Source organism: Triticum dicoccoides, chromosome 5B (genome assembly GCF_002162155.2).
Source record: "Triticum dicoccoides isolate Atlit2015 ecotype Zavitan chromosome 5B, WEW_v2.0, whole genome shotgun sequence".
NCBI lineage: Eukaryota > Viridiplantae > Streptophyta > Magnoliopsida > Poales > Poaceae > Triticum > Triticum dicoccoides.
In genome coordinates, this window is record NC_041389.1 from 75,685,132 (window position 1) to 75,699,000 (window position 13,869).

At 48.6% G+C, this 13,869-nt stretch overlaps 1 protein-coding gene across 1 annotated transcript; it reads right to left on the reverse strand.

Moving 5' to 3' along the window:
• Positions 1 to 9,394: 9,394 nt before the first annotated feature.
• Positions 9,395 to 10,933, reverse strand: LOC119307449 (CBL-interacting protein kinase 4-like). The gene has a single exon (XM_037583525.1). The coding sequence runs from the start codon at positions 10,842 to 10,844 to the stop codon at positions 9,546 to 9,548; it is 1,299 nt and encodes a 432-aa protein (XP_037439422.1). The 5' UTR covers positions 10,845 to 10,933; the 3' UTR covers positions 9,395 to 9,545.
• Positions 10,934 to 13,869: the final 2,936 nt, after the last annotated feature.

A 13,869-nucleotide genomic window follows, 5' to 3' on the forward strand; every position in this document is an offset into this window, starting at 1 on the left:
AGAGAGCCGTCGACGTAGCCGAGCAGATAGTGGCTCCCCAAGAGCGGGAGAACCTGCGCACGCCAGAAGATGTAGTTGTCGGCGGAGAGCTTGATGGTGATGAGATGACCGAAGTGAAACGGCGGCGGTAGTGACGATCCCATCGAGGAGGCTGCCTGGGGTGCAAGCACCATGGAGGCAGCTGGGGTCACCGAAGACGGTGCGGGGGTAGGCAGCACCGCGGCCGGGGCGGACGCCGCAAACCCCGCCATCGGGGCGGTGTCGGGCGCTGCCGGCAGGAGCGGCGGGACAACGCCCGCGGGATCGGTGGCGGACGGCGTCGCCGCGGTGTGGACCGCGAGGTCGCGCCCGAGCGAGGGCGCCGGCGGTGTCGAGTAGACAGAGCCAATGCTCCGGGTCCCGAGCGGGGCCGGGACAGCGACGGCGTCCAACGGAAGGTTCAGCAGGGCCACAAGGGAGGCCGGGAGGAGTCCCGCGGCGGTGGAACCAGTCGTGGCGGCGCGATCGGTGGCGCGGCGGTGAAGACGGCGGCGGCGGCGGTGCGGGTATTAGGGTTTTGAGCGGAAGCGATCGTAACCTATCGTGATACCATGCAAGACAATAAGTTTGGGGGAACCAGCACAACCCTCTAGGGGTGGCTTATCTCATATATATAATGGGTGTGTTACAATAGGTACAATATACGTACACAAATACAGAAGCTATACATAGTCTAACAGTGTGCAAACTGAAAGTCGATTTGTATTATGGCATACAGCACTGTATTACAATTACCAAAATTCTCTAAGTTTTGCGTAATTTGCTCCAAGTTGGCCCATGGGCCTTAAGAAGTGAGAAACACCTTCTTGTTCTCCACCACATCAGTTGTATGATCCTGCTTCTCAGCCTTGTGAATATCACGCATAAGCAGATAACTGTATTGGACATGTCAAATGATGAGCAAAACTTTATTTTCCATTCGGTTAACTTTATGATGGTACTGAGGAATTCTGCCTAAATTTTGAAAGGGCTGTTCAACTCTCACATGACTCTCATTATATATAGGGAACTATTTATTTAATCAGACCATGCCATAATTTTATGACAAATACAATGATTTTTTGTTCCATAACTTCAGTTTGCACACCAAACCAACATAACAAAATCAAATCTGAAAGTCTATTTGTATTATGGCATACATCACTATATTTCAATTACCTTCTCAATAGTATACATGTTGAAGTCCAGTGAGAGCCCAGTAAATTTTGGTGTGCAAACTGAAAGTGGATTTGTATTATGGCATACAGTACTGTGTTTCAATTACCAAAATGCTCAAAGTTTTGTGTAATTTAGTCCAAGTTTGCCCATGGGCCTTAAGAAGTGTGTTAAACATAATGTGGTTGCACCACCCGGCGCATGAGGTAGTTAGGATAGATAGATAGAGATAGATTATTTTCCTTCTTCTCCAAGTTCTATCTCTTCCTTGAATATCTCTCTCTCTTTTGTAATCTCAACAATGTATGCGCTATGGTTGGGAGGTGCGCCCCAACTCCATATAAACACGAACCCGTCGGCCTCAACAGGCTAAGACGTTTCCAGCTATCGCACATGGTAGTCAGAGCCATCCTTTTCCCATCTAAGCTCCAAACAAACTCCATCTAGCCCTAGCCATGTCTTCATCCTCCGGCGCGTCCCAATCCAACCTCAATGGCCAAGTTACCAAGAAGCTGACGCGCACAAACTATGTGCTATGGCGCACGCAAGTGATTCCCCAGCTGCGTGGCGCCGGTGTCTTCGGCTACGTCGACGGCACTCAGCCGGAGCCGGCGAGACTCCTCGTCACCACCAAGGAAGGCAAGGAGGTGTCATCGCCCAACCCTCTCCACCCAATCTGGGTCAGGGAGGATCAGCAGGTTCTTGGATACCTGCTGAACAATCTGACACGCGAGGTTCTGCTCACGGTGACCACGGTCACCACCGCGGGCGCGCTCTGGACGACGCTCGCCGGCATGTTTTCCTCGCAGTCCGCCAGCCGCATCAACAACATGCGAACCTCCCTCATCAACGCGCAGAAGGGCAACCTCTCCGTCGCCTCCTACTTCGCCGCCATGCGCGGCTACGCCGACGAGCTCGCAGCCGTGGGCAAGGCGATCCCCAACGACGAACTGGCCTCCTACATCATCCACGGGCTCGACGCCGACTATCAGCCCCTCGTATCTGCCCTAGACGCCCGCGTGACCCAGGTAACCCTTGATGAGCTCTTTGCCATGCTGTCAAATTTCGATCAACGCATGGCATAGTTCCAAGGATCCGGCGGCGGCGGCTTCAAGTCGTCCGCAAACATGGCCACTCGTGGACGGGGTGGCGGCTCCCGATCGCGTGGCTCCTCTCGCACCAAAGGCAGGTTCGGCGGCGGCAACCGTGGCTCCACGCCACCTCAATCTGGAGGCCGTGGTCGCCGTGGCCGCGGCACTAGTGGTGGCGGCAGAAACCGTCCCGATGCTCCCCGGTGTCAGATCTGCGGCAAGCCTGGACACACAGCGAAGGACTGCTGGTACAAGTATGAGGAGGACGACTACGACTCGCAAGATGAGGAGAAAGTTGCTGCGGCGGCCGATGGCTCCTATGGCGTCACACAAATTGGTATGTCGACAGCGGACCACCAACCACATCACCAACGAGCTCGAGAAAGTCACCATGAAGGAAAAATACCGCGGCAAGGATCAAATCCATACTGCCAGCGGAGAAGGTATGAGTATAAGTCACTTTGGTCACTCAATATTTCGTACCCCTCATCGCAACATTCATCTTAGGAAAATTCTGCATGTTCCTAGTGCTAATAAAAGTCTTCTTTCTGTCCATCGAATTGCCCTTGACAATCATGTCTTTTTGGAATTTCACCCTTATTATTTTTTGATCAAGGATCAGGCAACGAGGACAATTCTCTATCGAGGTAGATGCGTTGGCGGCCTCTATCCGTTGATTCCGGAGTTTCGAAGACAAAATAAACAAGCTTGTGGTGTTATCAAGCTGTCATCCACACGTTGGCATGATCGTTTAGGACATGCATCTTTTTCTTTAGTTGAAAAGTTGCTTAGGAAAAATAAACTCCCATTTGTTGGTGAGCGTCATAATGAAACAATTTGTGATTCATGTGAGAGAGCAAAGAGTCATCAGTTGCCTTACCCAATTTCTACCAGCATCTCTACCAAACCATTACAGTTGATTTTTTCTGATGTTTGGGGCCCTACTCCCACTTCTGTTGGTAGACACAACTACTATGTTAGTTTTATCAATGACTATAGCAAATTCTCTTGGATTTATCTCTTAAAGAAACGATCTGATGTGTTTCAAGTTTTCAAAAACTTTCAAGCTCTAGTTGAACGAAAGTTTGACAGTAAAATCCTTGCTGTCCAATCCGACTAGGGAGGGGAGTACGAAAAGTTGAACTCCTTCTTCCAGACACTTGGAATCTCACACCATGTGTCATGCCCCCACGCTCACCAGCAAAATGGGTCAGCTGAACGCAAGCATCGACACATCGTTGAAGTTGGCCTTGCTCTTTTGGCCGGCGCTTCCATGCCTCTCAAATTTTGGGATGAAGCGTTTCTCACTGCCGTTCATATCATCAACATGCTTCCTAGTCGTGTCATTCACTATGAAACTCCTGTAGAAAGGCTTCTTCACACAAAACCAGACTATAAGTCCCTACGTGTTTTTGGGTGTGCATGTTGGCCAAACCTACGTCCCTACAATAATCGCAAACTCATGTTTCGATCAAAACAGTGCGTGTTCCTTGGCTATAGTGCTCAGCACAAGGGAGTCAAGTGCCTAGATGTTTCCACTGGACGTGTTTACATATCCCGTGATTTAGTTTTTGATGAAACTAAGTTCCCTTTCGCTGATCTCCATCCAAACGCCGGCGCACTTCTTCGAGAAGAGATTCTTCTCTTGCCACCTCACCTCACTAGCTTTGATCGAGGGGGACAAAGTATTGATGATCAACTGTTGGCTAACTCATCTAATGGCATGCATGAGTCCTGTGTTGATGCAACTGGTGAAAACGGCGAAGAAAACGGTGAAGAAAATGAAGCAAACGGTGAAAATTTCGGGCTATATCCCATGTGTCCCATGGCAGGAGACAGATTCGCCTCGGGATTAGCAGCGGCGCAGGCGATCGGATCCACCTCGGGATCGGCAACGGCGCAGGAGGGAGGATCCTCCTCGGGATCAGCCACCGCAGGCGCTGGCGCAGGCACACGCGCTCACGCGCCCGACTCACGCCACGACGACCCCGCGCCCGACACGCGGCCTCCTCCAACTGGCGCGCGGTACGGCGCCCAACCTGTCACGTACAAGCGGTGGGACTTGGCACGTGCCAGGGAGGACGCGGGCCCAGCGGGCCCCGCCACGAGCGGCCGACCGACCGACGCGCGTGCAGAGGCGCGGGGCTCGGGATTCTCTGCGCCGAGTTCAGACGCCGCACTTCAGCCATTTGCCACAGAAGATCAGGAGGATCCGGCGGGCGCTGGCGCTGCTGCGACAGGATCTGCCTCGGGCGCTGGTGCTGCTGCAGCGACAGGATCCGCCTCGAGATCAGTTGCGGATGATCCTGCGTAGCACCCTGGATCCTCTGTGGCTACAGATTCTGTGGCTCCACCATCACGGCGTACACGGCTGCAACAAGGGGTAACTCAACCCGTAGATTATAAACATATGACTAAATATGGTTTGGTTTGTTCCACAGGAGAACCAGATGAACCAAAAACCCTTGCTGCAGCACTTTGTGATGATAAGTGGAAGAAGGCAATGAATGAGGAATACGTGGCACTAAAGAAAAACAAAACTTGGCACCTGGTTCCACCACAGCAAGGTAAAAATTTAATTGATTGCAAGTGGGTTTTCAGAATCAAGAGGAGATCTGATGGAACCATTGACCGTTATAAGGCTAGGCTCGTTGCAAAAGGTTTCAAGCAACGATATGGCATAGATAGTCCTGTGGTAAAAGCTGCCACTATTCGTCTCGTTTTGTCTATTGTTGTTTCCAGAGGATGGAGTCTCAGGCAGCTTGATGTACAGAATGCGTTTCTCCATGGTGTTCTGGAAGAGGATGTGTACATGAGACAACCTCCTGGGTTTGAAAGTAAGAGTACTCCTTATGTGTGTAAACTTGATAAAGCTCTATATGGACTAAAACAAGCTCCAAGGGCATGGTATTCTCGCCTTTGTCACAAGATGCAAAAACTTGGATTTGTTCCCTCTAAATCATTCACATCATTGTTTATTTATAACAAGTCCAATACATGCATATTTGTTCTCATCTATGTTGATGACATAATTGTGACTAGCTCATCTGATGAAGCAATCAGAGGTCTCTTAAAGGATCTGAGTGCAGAGTTTGCATTAAAGGATCTTGGAGACTTGCACTTCTTTCTTGGGATTGAGGTAAAGAAACATCAGAATGGACTTCATCTCTCTCAAGCAAAATATGCAGCTGATCTGGTAAAAAGAGCAGGATTGCAAGGTTGTAAACCCTCACTCACTCCATTATCCAGCTTAGAAAAATTGTCTCTTGCAGAAGGTAAAATTTTGAGTCAGGAAGATAGCACAAAATATAGAAGTCTCATAGGAGCTCTTCAATATCTCACTCTTACCAGACCAGATTTATCTTTTGCTGTCAACAAAGTCTGCCAGTTTTTGCATGCACCTACTGATGTTCACTTGACAGCTGCCAAGCGTATAGTCAGATATGTTAAACATACTCTCAATATAGGTCTAAATTTCAGCAAGTCATCTTCTACTCTTGTCAGTGCCTTTTCTGATTCAGACTGGGCAGGGTGCCTAGATGACAGACGCTCAACAGGTGGTTTTGCAGTCTTTTTTGGACCTAACTTAATATCATGGTGTGCACGCAAACAGGCTACTGTATCCAGGTCAAGCACTGAGGCAGAGTACAAGGCATTAGCAAATGCTACAGCTGAAATCATATGGGTTCAATCTATGTTGAAAGAGCTTGGAGTAAAGAGCAAGCAAGCTCCATGTCTGTGGTGTGACAATCTTGGAGCTACTTATCTTTCTGCTAATCCCGTGTTCCATGCCAGAACAAAGCACATAGAGATAGACTTTCATTTTGTCAGAGAAAGAGTTGCTCAAAAGCAACTTGATATTCGATTTGTGCATTCAAAGTATCAGATTGCAGATGGATTTACAAAGCCTTTGCCCTCAAGAAGTTTTGAAGAATTCAAGCATAATCTCAACTTAATGAAGCTGTGATTACGGGAGGGTGTTAAACATAATGTGGTTGCACCACCCGGCGCATGAGGTAGTTAGGATAGATAGATAGAGATAGATTATTTTCCTTCTTCTCCAAGTTCTATCTCTTCCTTGAATATCTCTCTCTCTTTTGTAATCTGAACAATGTATGCGCTATGGTTGGGAGGTGCGCCCCAACTCCATATAAACACGAACCCGTCGGCCCCAACAGGCTAAGACGTTTCCAGCTATCGCGCAAGAAACACCGCAGCGCATGGACAAGAGAATTTTGTTTCCCTTTCTCAATGTTCTTTCCTGAAATTCTTCTCTGAAAACGGGGATGAATGGCTAATGGTCATAGCCCGCGTCAATGAGTCCATTCTCTCGTACGACCATCCTAAACAGATGGTAAACTGATCTAGGCAGGATATACAGAAGATGGCGTAAAATAGCATCTCTTTTTAACATTGACATAAAGCTTGTTTCGCTAAATATCCCATGAGAACCATGATGTGTGAGACTGTTCTTCTGTGACTTTGACAAGTTGTCTTTGCACTTTTTGGAGCATATGGGGGATAACTTATTCTTCTGTACTTCCAATGGAAAGTTAGGAGGATGACCAAGTGGATAGACTAGTTAATTGAAGAGATAATGGTAGCAAAGCGCACCGTATTTTGGATAAAACATGTTGCCTTGATCTTGGGCAGAACTCCTTGTTGCTATGTCTAGGGACTTGATATGTATATTTACATGCTTATCCATCCATAGTCCTTTGCATCACAGATCTTACTGAAAGAGGCTCCTGATTGGATCAAAATGCTAACACTACATACACATTCATACAAAACTGAATTGTCAGATTTTAATGAGTGTCATCTGTGTAGAAAAAGAGAGGGTACTCATGGAGGAGAGGATTTACACCCAAAAGGTAATATCACCTAACTTATCTGCAGATTAAGGGTATGCGCTTGGTCTGTTTTAAGCTTTGATTGCATCGCACGATTGCTTGATTCCAGCGTGCTACATATCTTGCCCAAAAAGATTGTGCTGATTCAGACCAGCACTTCTTGTCTTGCATATTTCTCGCACGTTGTTTACTTTGCTTACAGTTCTCCTCCTCCTGTATTGTGACCAGACAGGTGCAGTCAAATACTGATTTCCTTTTCACCGCTTTACCGGGCGAGGTTACAATGGATAGCCAACTTAGTTCGCACAAAAGGTAAGCATCTTGTACGCATGTGTGTGTGAGTGTCTTGATTCTTGAACCAATGACGAGGTGAGCTGAATTTCTGAGCCACCTCGTTTGTCACTACTGGTTGTTCCATTCCCTCATGTCCAGGTCAGGTCACATTAGTTTTGCACAAAGAACTGGCAAATTGCATCTCCTGAGAGTAACAGCTTTGGCAATTTGCAGGTTGCAGCACCATTTTTTAGATGTAAAGTGGTTCCCCTGCCCCCATTGAACAAAGCGAAGCAACATAGTGACTGATACAAAAGCGTAGGAAAGCAGAGTGCTTCCTAGAGAAGTAACAGGAACAACGCAGAAATTTCAGTGAGAAGCAGAGTTCAATGGGTTGAACTTCATTCAGGGGAGCAGGTGATCAGGTGATCTGCACTCTGACATGACTAGTGACACCAAATATGGTTATCTTTTCTTCGTCGGCGAATTGGCTCTGACATTGTTGCATCACACGATGTAGAGACCGGGAGGATAATCTTTCTATTATGTCAAAAAAGGGGGAAAACCCTGAGATAATTTTCTGTGGTGTCTATGCTCTTACAAGAGAAACCTGCATTGCTGCTCTGAAGAAAATAGCTCCCACTGATAGCTAGCTGCAAACCAAGGAACCAATCAATCACCTGTTGCTTCACAGAGTGTGCACAAATATCTTCCAACAAGGCCTCTTTATCAGTTGATGCGGCAGGTTGTTTCTAGCTATCTTATACCTTCACTTGATTGAGAGTTGATGCTACTGACATCTACTCCGTACCTGTATCTATCTATGGTCGCATTCTCTCCGAACATATCATGGCGAATCGACGATGCCGAGAGACCTGGCAACTGTTCATAGTCCTGGGAAACAACCAACGGTCGCCATGGATGCAGGCCTCCCTCTCACTTTATTCAGGATAACATATCCTTCAGAAAGTTAATTCACCAGAAATGAAGCCCCCAGAGACATTGATAGGGACACTCTACTTCTCAGCATGTATTTTTTTTCTCCGCGCACTTATCTCATTCAAATTCAAGAATTCTTTTCTTGGAAATTAATGGGATAGAGAGATAGAGGTTGAGTTGTTGGGCTAAAAAATGGCAACTAGTTTGCTATGCAATGAACATAACGGAGCAGACAGGAGCCCTGGTTCGACGGATCTGTGCTAGCAGGCCGGCCACAGGTGAGCCAAACATGTCACTGCTTCTGTGTCTGTCTGTTACTACAGTTTCGTTATCTTGATAGCACTAATAAAAGCAAAAGGTGCGTGTATCATTGTACATTCACTCATTTGTCAAATTGTATACATGATAGCATAACAATTCAGATACCATAAATAGATGTCTCTTGGTGTTGTGAAAAACGCTCAGAGTGTGCTGATTATTCAGGGGCAGCGGCTAAACCGCCCCGCGAGTGCTGTCAGTGTTGTCAAATGATTAAGAGGCTGTCTAATCAGCGTAATTAGAAATGCCTGATTTTGACTGCGGTATTGTTAATTACAGTAGAAACTTATTTTTGCAAGTATTTTATTAGTTTGTGATATTGTGCCTTTCACTAAACAAAAATGGGGTATTGCATATACATGAAGTATAAACTGTATAATAGCAGTATTATTTTTAGAGTTACGTACTCCTACTATTTACCAGAATTTTGTTGAGCAGCATGCCATCCATTTTTTGAAACTTGTTCAGTTGCCTTCCAATTAACTGATACGCAAAATGCATAGTAGTATATCAAGACATAATTATGGGCTAAATTCTGATTACTCGTCTGTTATTATGGGCTAATTTCTCATTGATCTAGAGTGTGCTGCTTACAGAGCTGAACATACACAGAACTTTGTTTCATTTTCTTCAATCTTTTGTACCATCATTACTTCCTCAACACATTCAGATCGTTGCCCATAAAACTTACCCTATCTTTTCTTGTATACACATGGAACTTACATATAGCAGTGTACAGTGTAATATTCAAAACAGAAAACAAGTAAAAGAAACAAACAAGCTAGATTCACACATATTGACATTTTAGAGCAAAGTACCTTTTTACACCTCCATTAACTAGCTAAGCTGCAAAATAACTAGTTCTGAATAAGAAAGTTTACTGAACTTGTTGCAAATCTTCACAGCTATGCCAAGCCCTTACTACATCCCCTAGCTCCACCCTCAACTGATCCCAACCAAACACTTGAACCTCGCCGTCGCCGTCGTCCATCTCCAGCCGCATCTCGACGAGCATTAGTGGCGGCACCAGCTCCGAAATCCCCACTGATATTGCCGGCCTCCCTGGAGGACGGCGCTGGCACCCCACTCCTTTCTTCCCCACCACGACGTACCCGAGCTTCCCGCTCGCCCGGCTGAGCTGCTCCAGCGTCTGCTCCGGCGACGCTGTCGTCATGAACCGCTTCTCCCTGCTCTTGCTCCCGCCGAACAGCCCGGACAGGTCGAGCCCTTGCGACATGGATATGATGTCGAATGCGTTCACCGCCGGCGCCCGGAACGCCAGCGCGCGCTCTGGCTGGCCGTCGAGGAGGCCGTCGAGCTGCGAGTCGAGGCTGAGGGAGCGCTTGACGAACCATGGGTGCGTCGCCGCCAGAGCCTCCACGGAGACGCGGGTCGCCGGGTTCGGGTCGAGCAGGCGGTGCACCAGGCGGCGCGCCGGCGGGGACACCCACGGCGGGACCTCGTAGTCACGGCGGTGCGCCTTTCGGCACATATCGGGGATGTTCGCGTCGTCGAAGGGCAGGCGTCCGGCGAGGAGGACGAAGAGCATGACGCCACAGGACCACGCGTCGGCCTTGGCGCCGTCGTATGATGTGTGGCGGAGCACCTCCGGCGCGGCATAGGCCGGCGTGCCGCAGGCGGTGTGGAGGCGGCCGTCGTCCCGAAGCGTGTCTGGGAGCGCCGATAGGCCGAAGTCGGACACCTTAAGGTTGCCGGCGCTGTCGAGGAGGACGTTTTGCGGCTTGACGTCGCGGTGCGTCACACCGCGCGCGTGGCAGTGGGCAAGCGCCGCCGTGAGCTGGACGAACACGCGCCGCGCGGCCTTCTCCGAAAAGCGGCGGTTTGGTAGAGCGGCGAGCATGGACTGGAGGTCGCCACGGGGGGCTAGCTCCATGACGAGATAGATCCTGGAGCGCGTGGCGAGCACCTCGTGGAGGCGGAGCACGCCCGGGTGGCGAAGCCGGCGCATGGCCACCACCTCCCGGAGCACGCGAGGCGCCATGCCCTCCATGCCCATCACCTCCGCCTTGTCGATCACCTTCACTGCCACTGGCTCACCGCCAGTGACCGGGTGCGCGAAGTACACCTTGGCGAACGTGCCGCGGCCGAGCAGTCGCCCGAGCTCGTACTTGCCCAGCAATGGCGTGCCCTTGCTCTTCTTGCTCTTGCCGTTCATGGCTAGTGCGTACGACCAATGACGACGCTCGTCCCTACGTGCTGCTAGCTAGAAATCCATAAACACCTCAGCTCCTCAAGGTCAGAGTCTCAGAGATGCCACCGTGTACGTAGCATTTGGTGGTGGTGTTGGCTATTTATAGGGCTGAGTTGGCTGGCTGTGCAATTGTGCAATCGTTTAGTTGTTAACTAGGGTTTAGGGCTTTCGTTAGCCATGGTTAGTGCTAACTTCAACAACAATTATGCTACACTTTTATACGCTCTACACTTACGGCACCATCGTGGCATCACGAGGTAGGAATCAATTAAACGGCTGGCCCCACAACTTCCCGCAGCGAACCATATTAAACATGTGAAATTTTGATAAACTTTGTTAAAGGAGATCATATCTTTGGTGTGAAAAATATTATCTTTGATAAGGATAGACTTTGTAGCGCTTGCCAAGTAGGAAAACAAGTTGAAGGAAGTCATCCCGGGCGCGTTTGGTTGCCCACAAAATCGCAACCAACTGGGCCACGAAATGTGCGTTTGGTTGCGAACGCAGTGGGTTGGCTCACAACTGCATGAAGCTTAAAGCAGCCTCAGCCTGGCTTGCTAGAAACTGCTGAATCGGCAGTTTTTAGCGAGTCGAGTTGAGGACGGCGCAAGCTCGCACGCGAAGGGGGCGGGGGGCAGGGTGAAAGTGAGTGGGAATGGCGGGAGATGGAAATCGGGCGCCCACGACACCAAATCTAGGCTCACCCCCCCTACATCTACTTGGTCATCGCTACCTCTAGGACAACCACTTCCTCTAGCCTCATCACTACCGGCGGCGGCGACTCAGATTTGTGCAAGCAGCGGCAGATCCGGCAGTAGAAGCTGTTGTTGCTCTTCCATTTGGCCACCGTCTGGTCATCATTGACTCAGCCATGCCCCCTCCCTTCGTCGTCCTCGTCTCCGATGCTGGTAAGCAACACCCCCTCTTCCCTATGTTAGGTACGTTGTTAGGCCGTTAGGCAAGGTGTAGGATCGATTTCCCCATTGCTCAACGCACCCTCAATGTGGACTAGGTTATGGACGCACGGATGCGGCTAGTAGTTCAGGCAGGAGCACTGATAGCTGTTATTCAGGCATGGGTCATATTCATGCACAAGAGAGTTGTTCGTCGTGGTGACAGACCTGTCATTATATACGCTGCTTATGTTGGAGTAGGAGAGGACCGCCAATCCGAACTACATATACAACTGCAACGACACAGAGGCTATGTGGATGCTTAGAATGAAAAGAGCGCCATTTGCCAGACTTGCGCATACCTTCAGGACCAGGGGGCTGCTAGAAGATAGCATCCACACCAGTGTGGAAGAGCAAGTCGCCATGTTCCTTCATGTTGTTGGCCATAACCAGAGGTTCAGGGTTATCCACAACACAGCCAGGAGATCAATGGAGACCATCTCAAGATATTTGAAGCAAGTGTTGTATGCTGTTGGGGAGCTCAGAGGAGAGATGATCAAGTCACCAACTGGTCGGACTCCTACCAAGATTTGCACTATCCCAAGATGGTATCCATACTTCAAGGTGAGCACTGCAGTATGTAGTCCCTTGCTTGATATGCTTGGATTGTTCAAGGTGAGCACTAACACAATCTTGTATTGCCATTTCAGGATTGCATTGAGGCAATAAATGGTACTCATGCCATTGCCACAGTGCCGAGGTCACAAGCTACAACATACATGGGGAGGACCACTAAACAAGCCAAAATGTGCTTGCTGTTGTTGACTTCGGTCTGAAATTCACCTATGTGCTGGCTGGCTGGGAAGGGTCAGCACATGATGCTAACATACTCAGTGACAACATGAGTCATCCTGATGGCATCAACATTCATGATGGCAAGTTCTACCTAGGATATGTTGACTATTCATGTCGGCCAGGTGTTCTTCCACCCTTCAGGAAGACCAGGTATCATCTGAATGAGTTCTCTAGTAGGAACTACCCTAGGACTCCACAGGAACTGTTCAATCCCAGACACTCCAGCCTTAGAGTAACGGTTGAGAGGGTATTTGGAGCTCTGAAGAATAGGTTCAAGATCCAAGATCAGAAGCCAATCCACACTTACCCTACCGAGGTTAAGCTTGTTCTTGCATGTTGCATTCTGCATAACTGGATCCTGCAATGGGGTTGTGATGAACTGGTGCCTGAGGAGGAAGATGTGACGCCTGATGATCTTGACCTCGGTGGCCATATTGTGTTGAGGCATTTGACAAAAAAGCCTGGAAGAACAAAAGGCTGGAGTGGGCAAAGGCAATGTGGGATAACAGAGGTCAGACAAGGATCTGAAGAAGAAGAAGAAGAGCAAGAACAACAACAGAAGAGGAAGACGAAGAGGAACAACAATAGAGGTAAGAGGAAGAGGAAGAGGAGCGATGATGAACTTTCCCCATTGAGCCTTTTGGCTCTTAATAATGGGTACTGCCATTTGATAGTAGCTAGGATGAACCATAATTTGTTTCATAGCTATGAGTGAAACTGTTAAGATCGTGTGTGGTAAGGTCACCACTAGTGAGAAGTGGTGACAACACCTAATGCAGGTGGCAACCAAACATGTCCTATGTGCGCCTAATGCTATGCGGCCAACCAAACAGCGAGTCAAAATTAGTTCCCTTATGCAGCTAACCTATATGCACACAACCAAACAATGTGTAGTTGGTGGTTTATAGGTTGTTTTTCCTCAGCCAGGCCCATCTAAGAAGTCTATGCAAACGTGCCAAAATCGGTGCGGGCAACCAAACGTGCCCCCCGTGAAGAATATCATGACCATGAGGAGACCACTTGAGCTACTCCATATGGATCTCTTCGGTCCCAATGCTTACAAGAGGCTTGGAGGTAACTCTTTTGGTTTGGTCATTGTTGATGATTTTTCCAGATTTACGTGTGTGTTCTTTCTGATGACAAATCGTAGGTACAAAAGATCTTTAAGAACTTCGCTAGGAAGGCCCAAAATCAATTTGATGTGAAGATCAAGAAGTTTCGGAGCGACAACGGAACGGAGT

What these genes read in the sequence shown, in the direction of transcription:
- LOC119307449 (XM_037583525.1), bottom strand. Translation starts at nt 10,844, where the DNA reads ATGAACGGCAAGAGCAAGAAGAGCAAGGGCACGCCATTGCTGGGCAAG.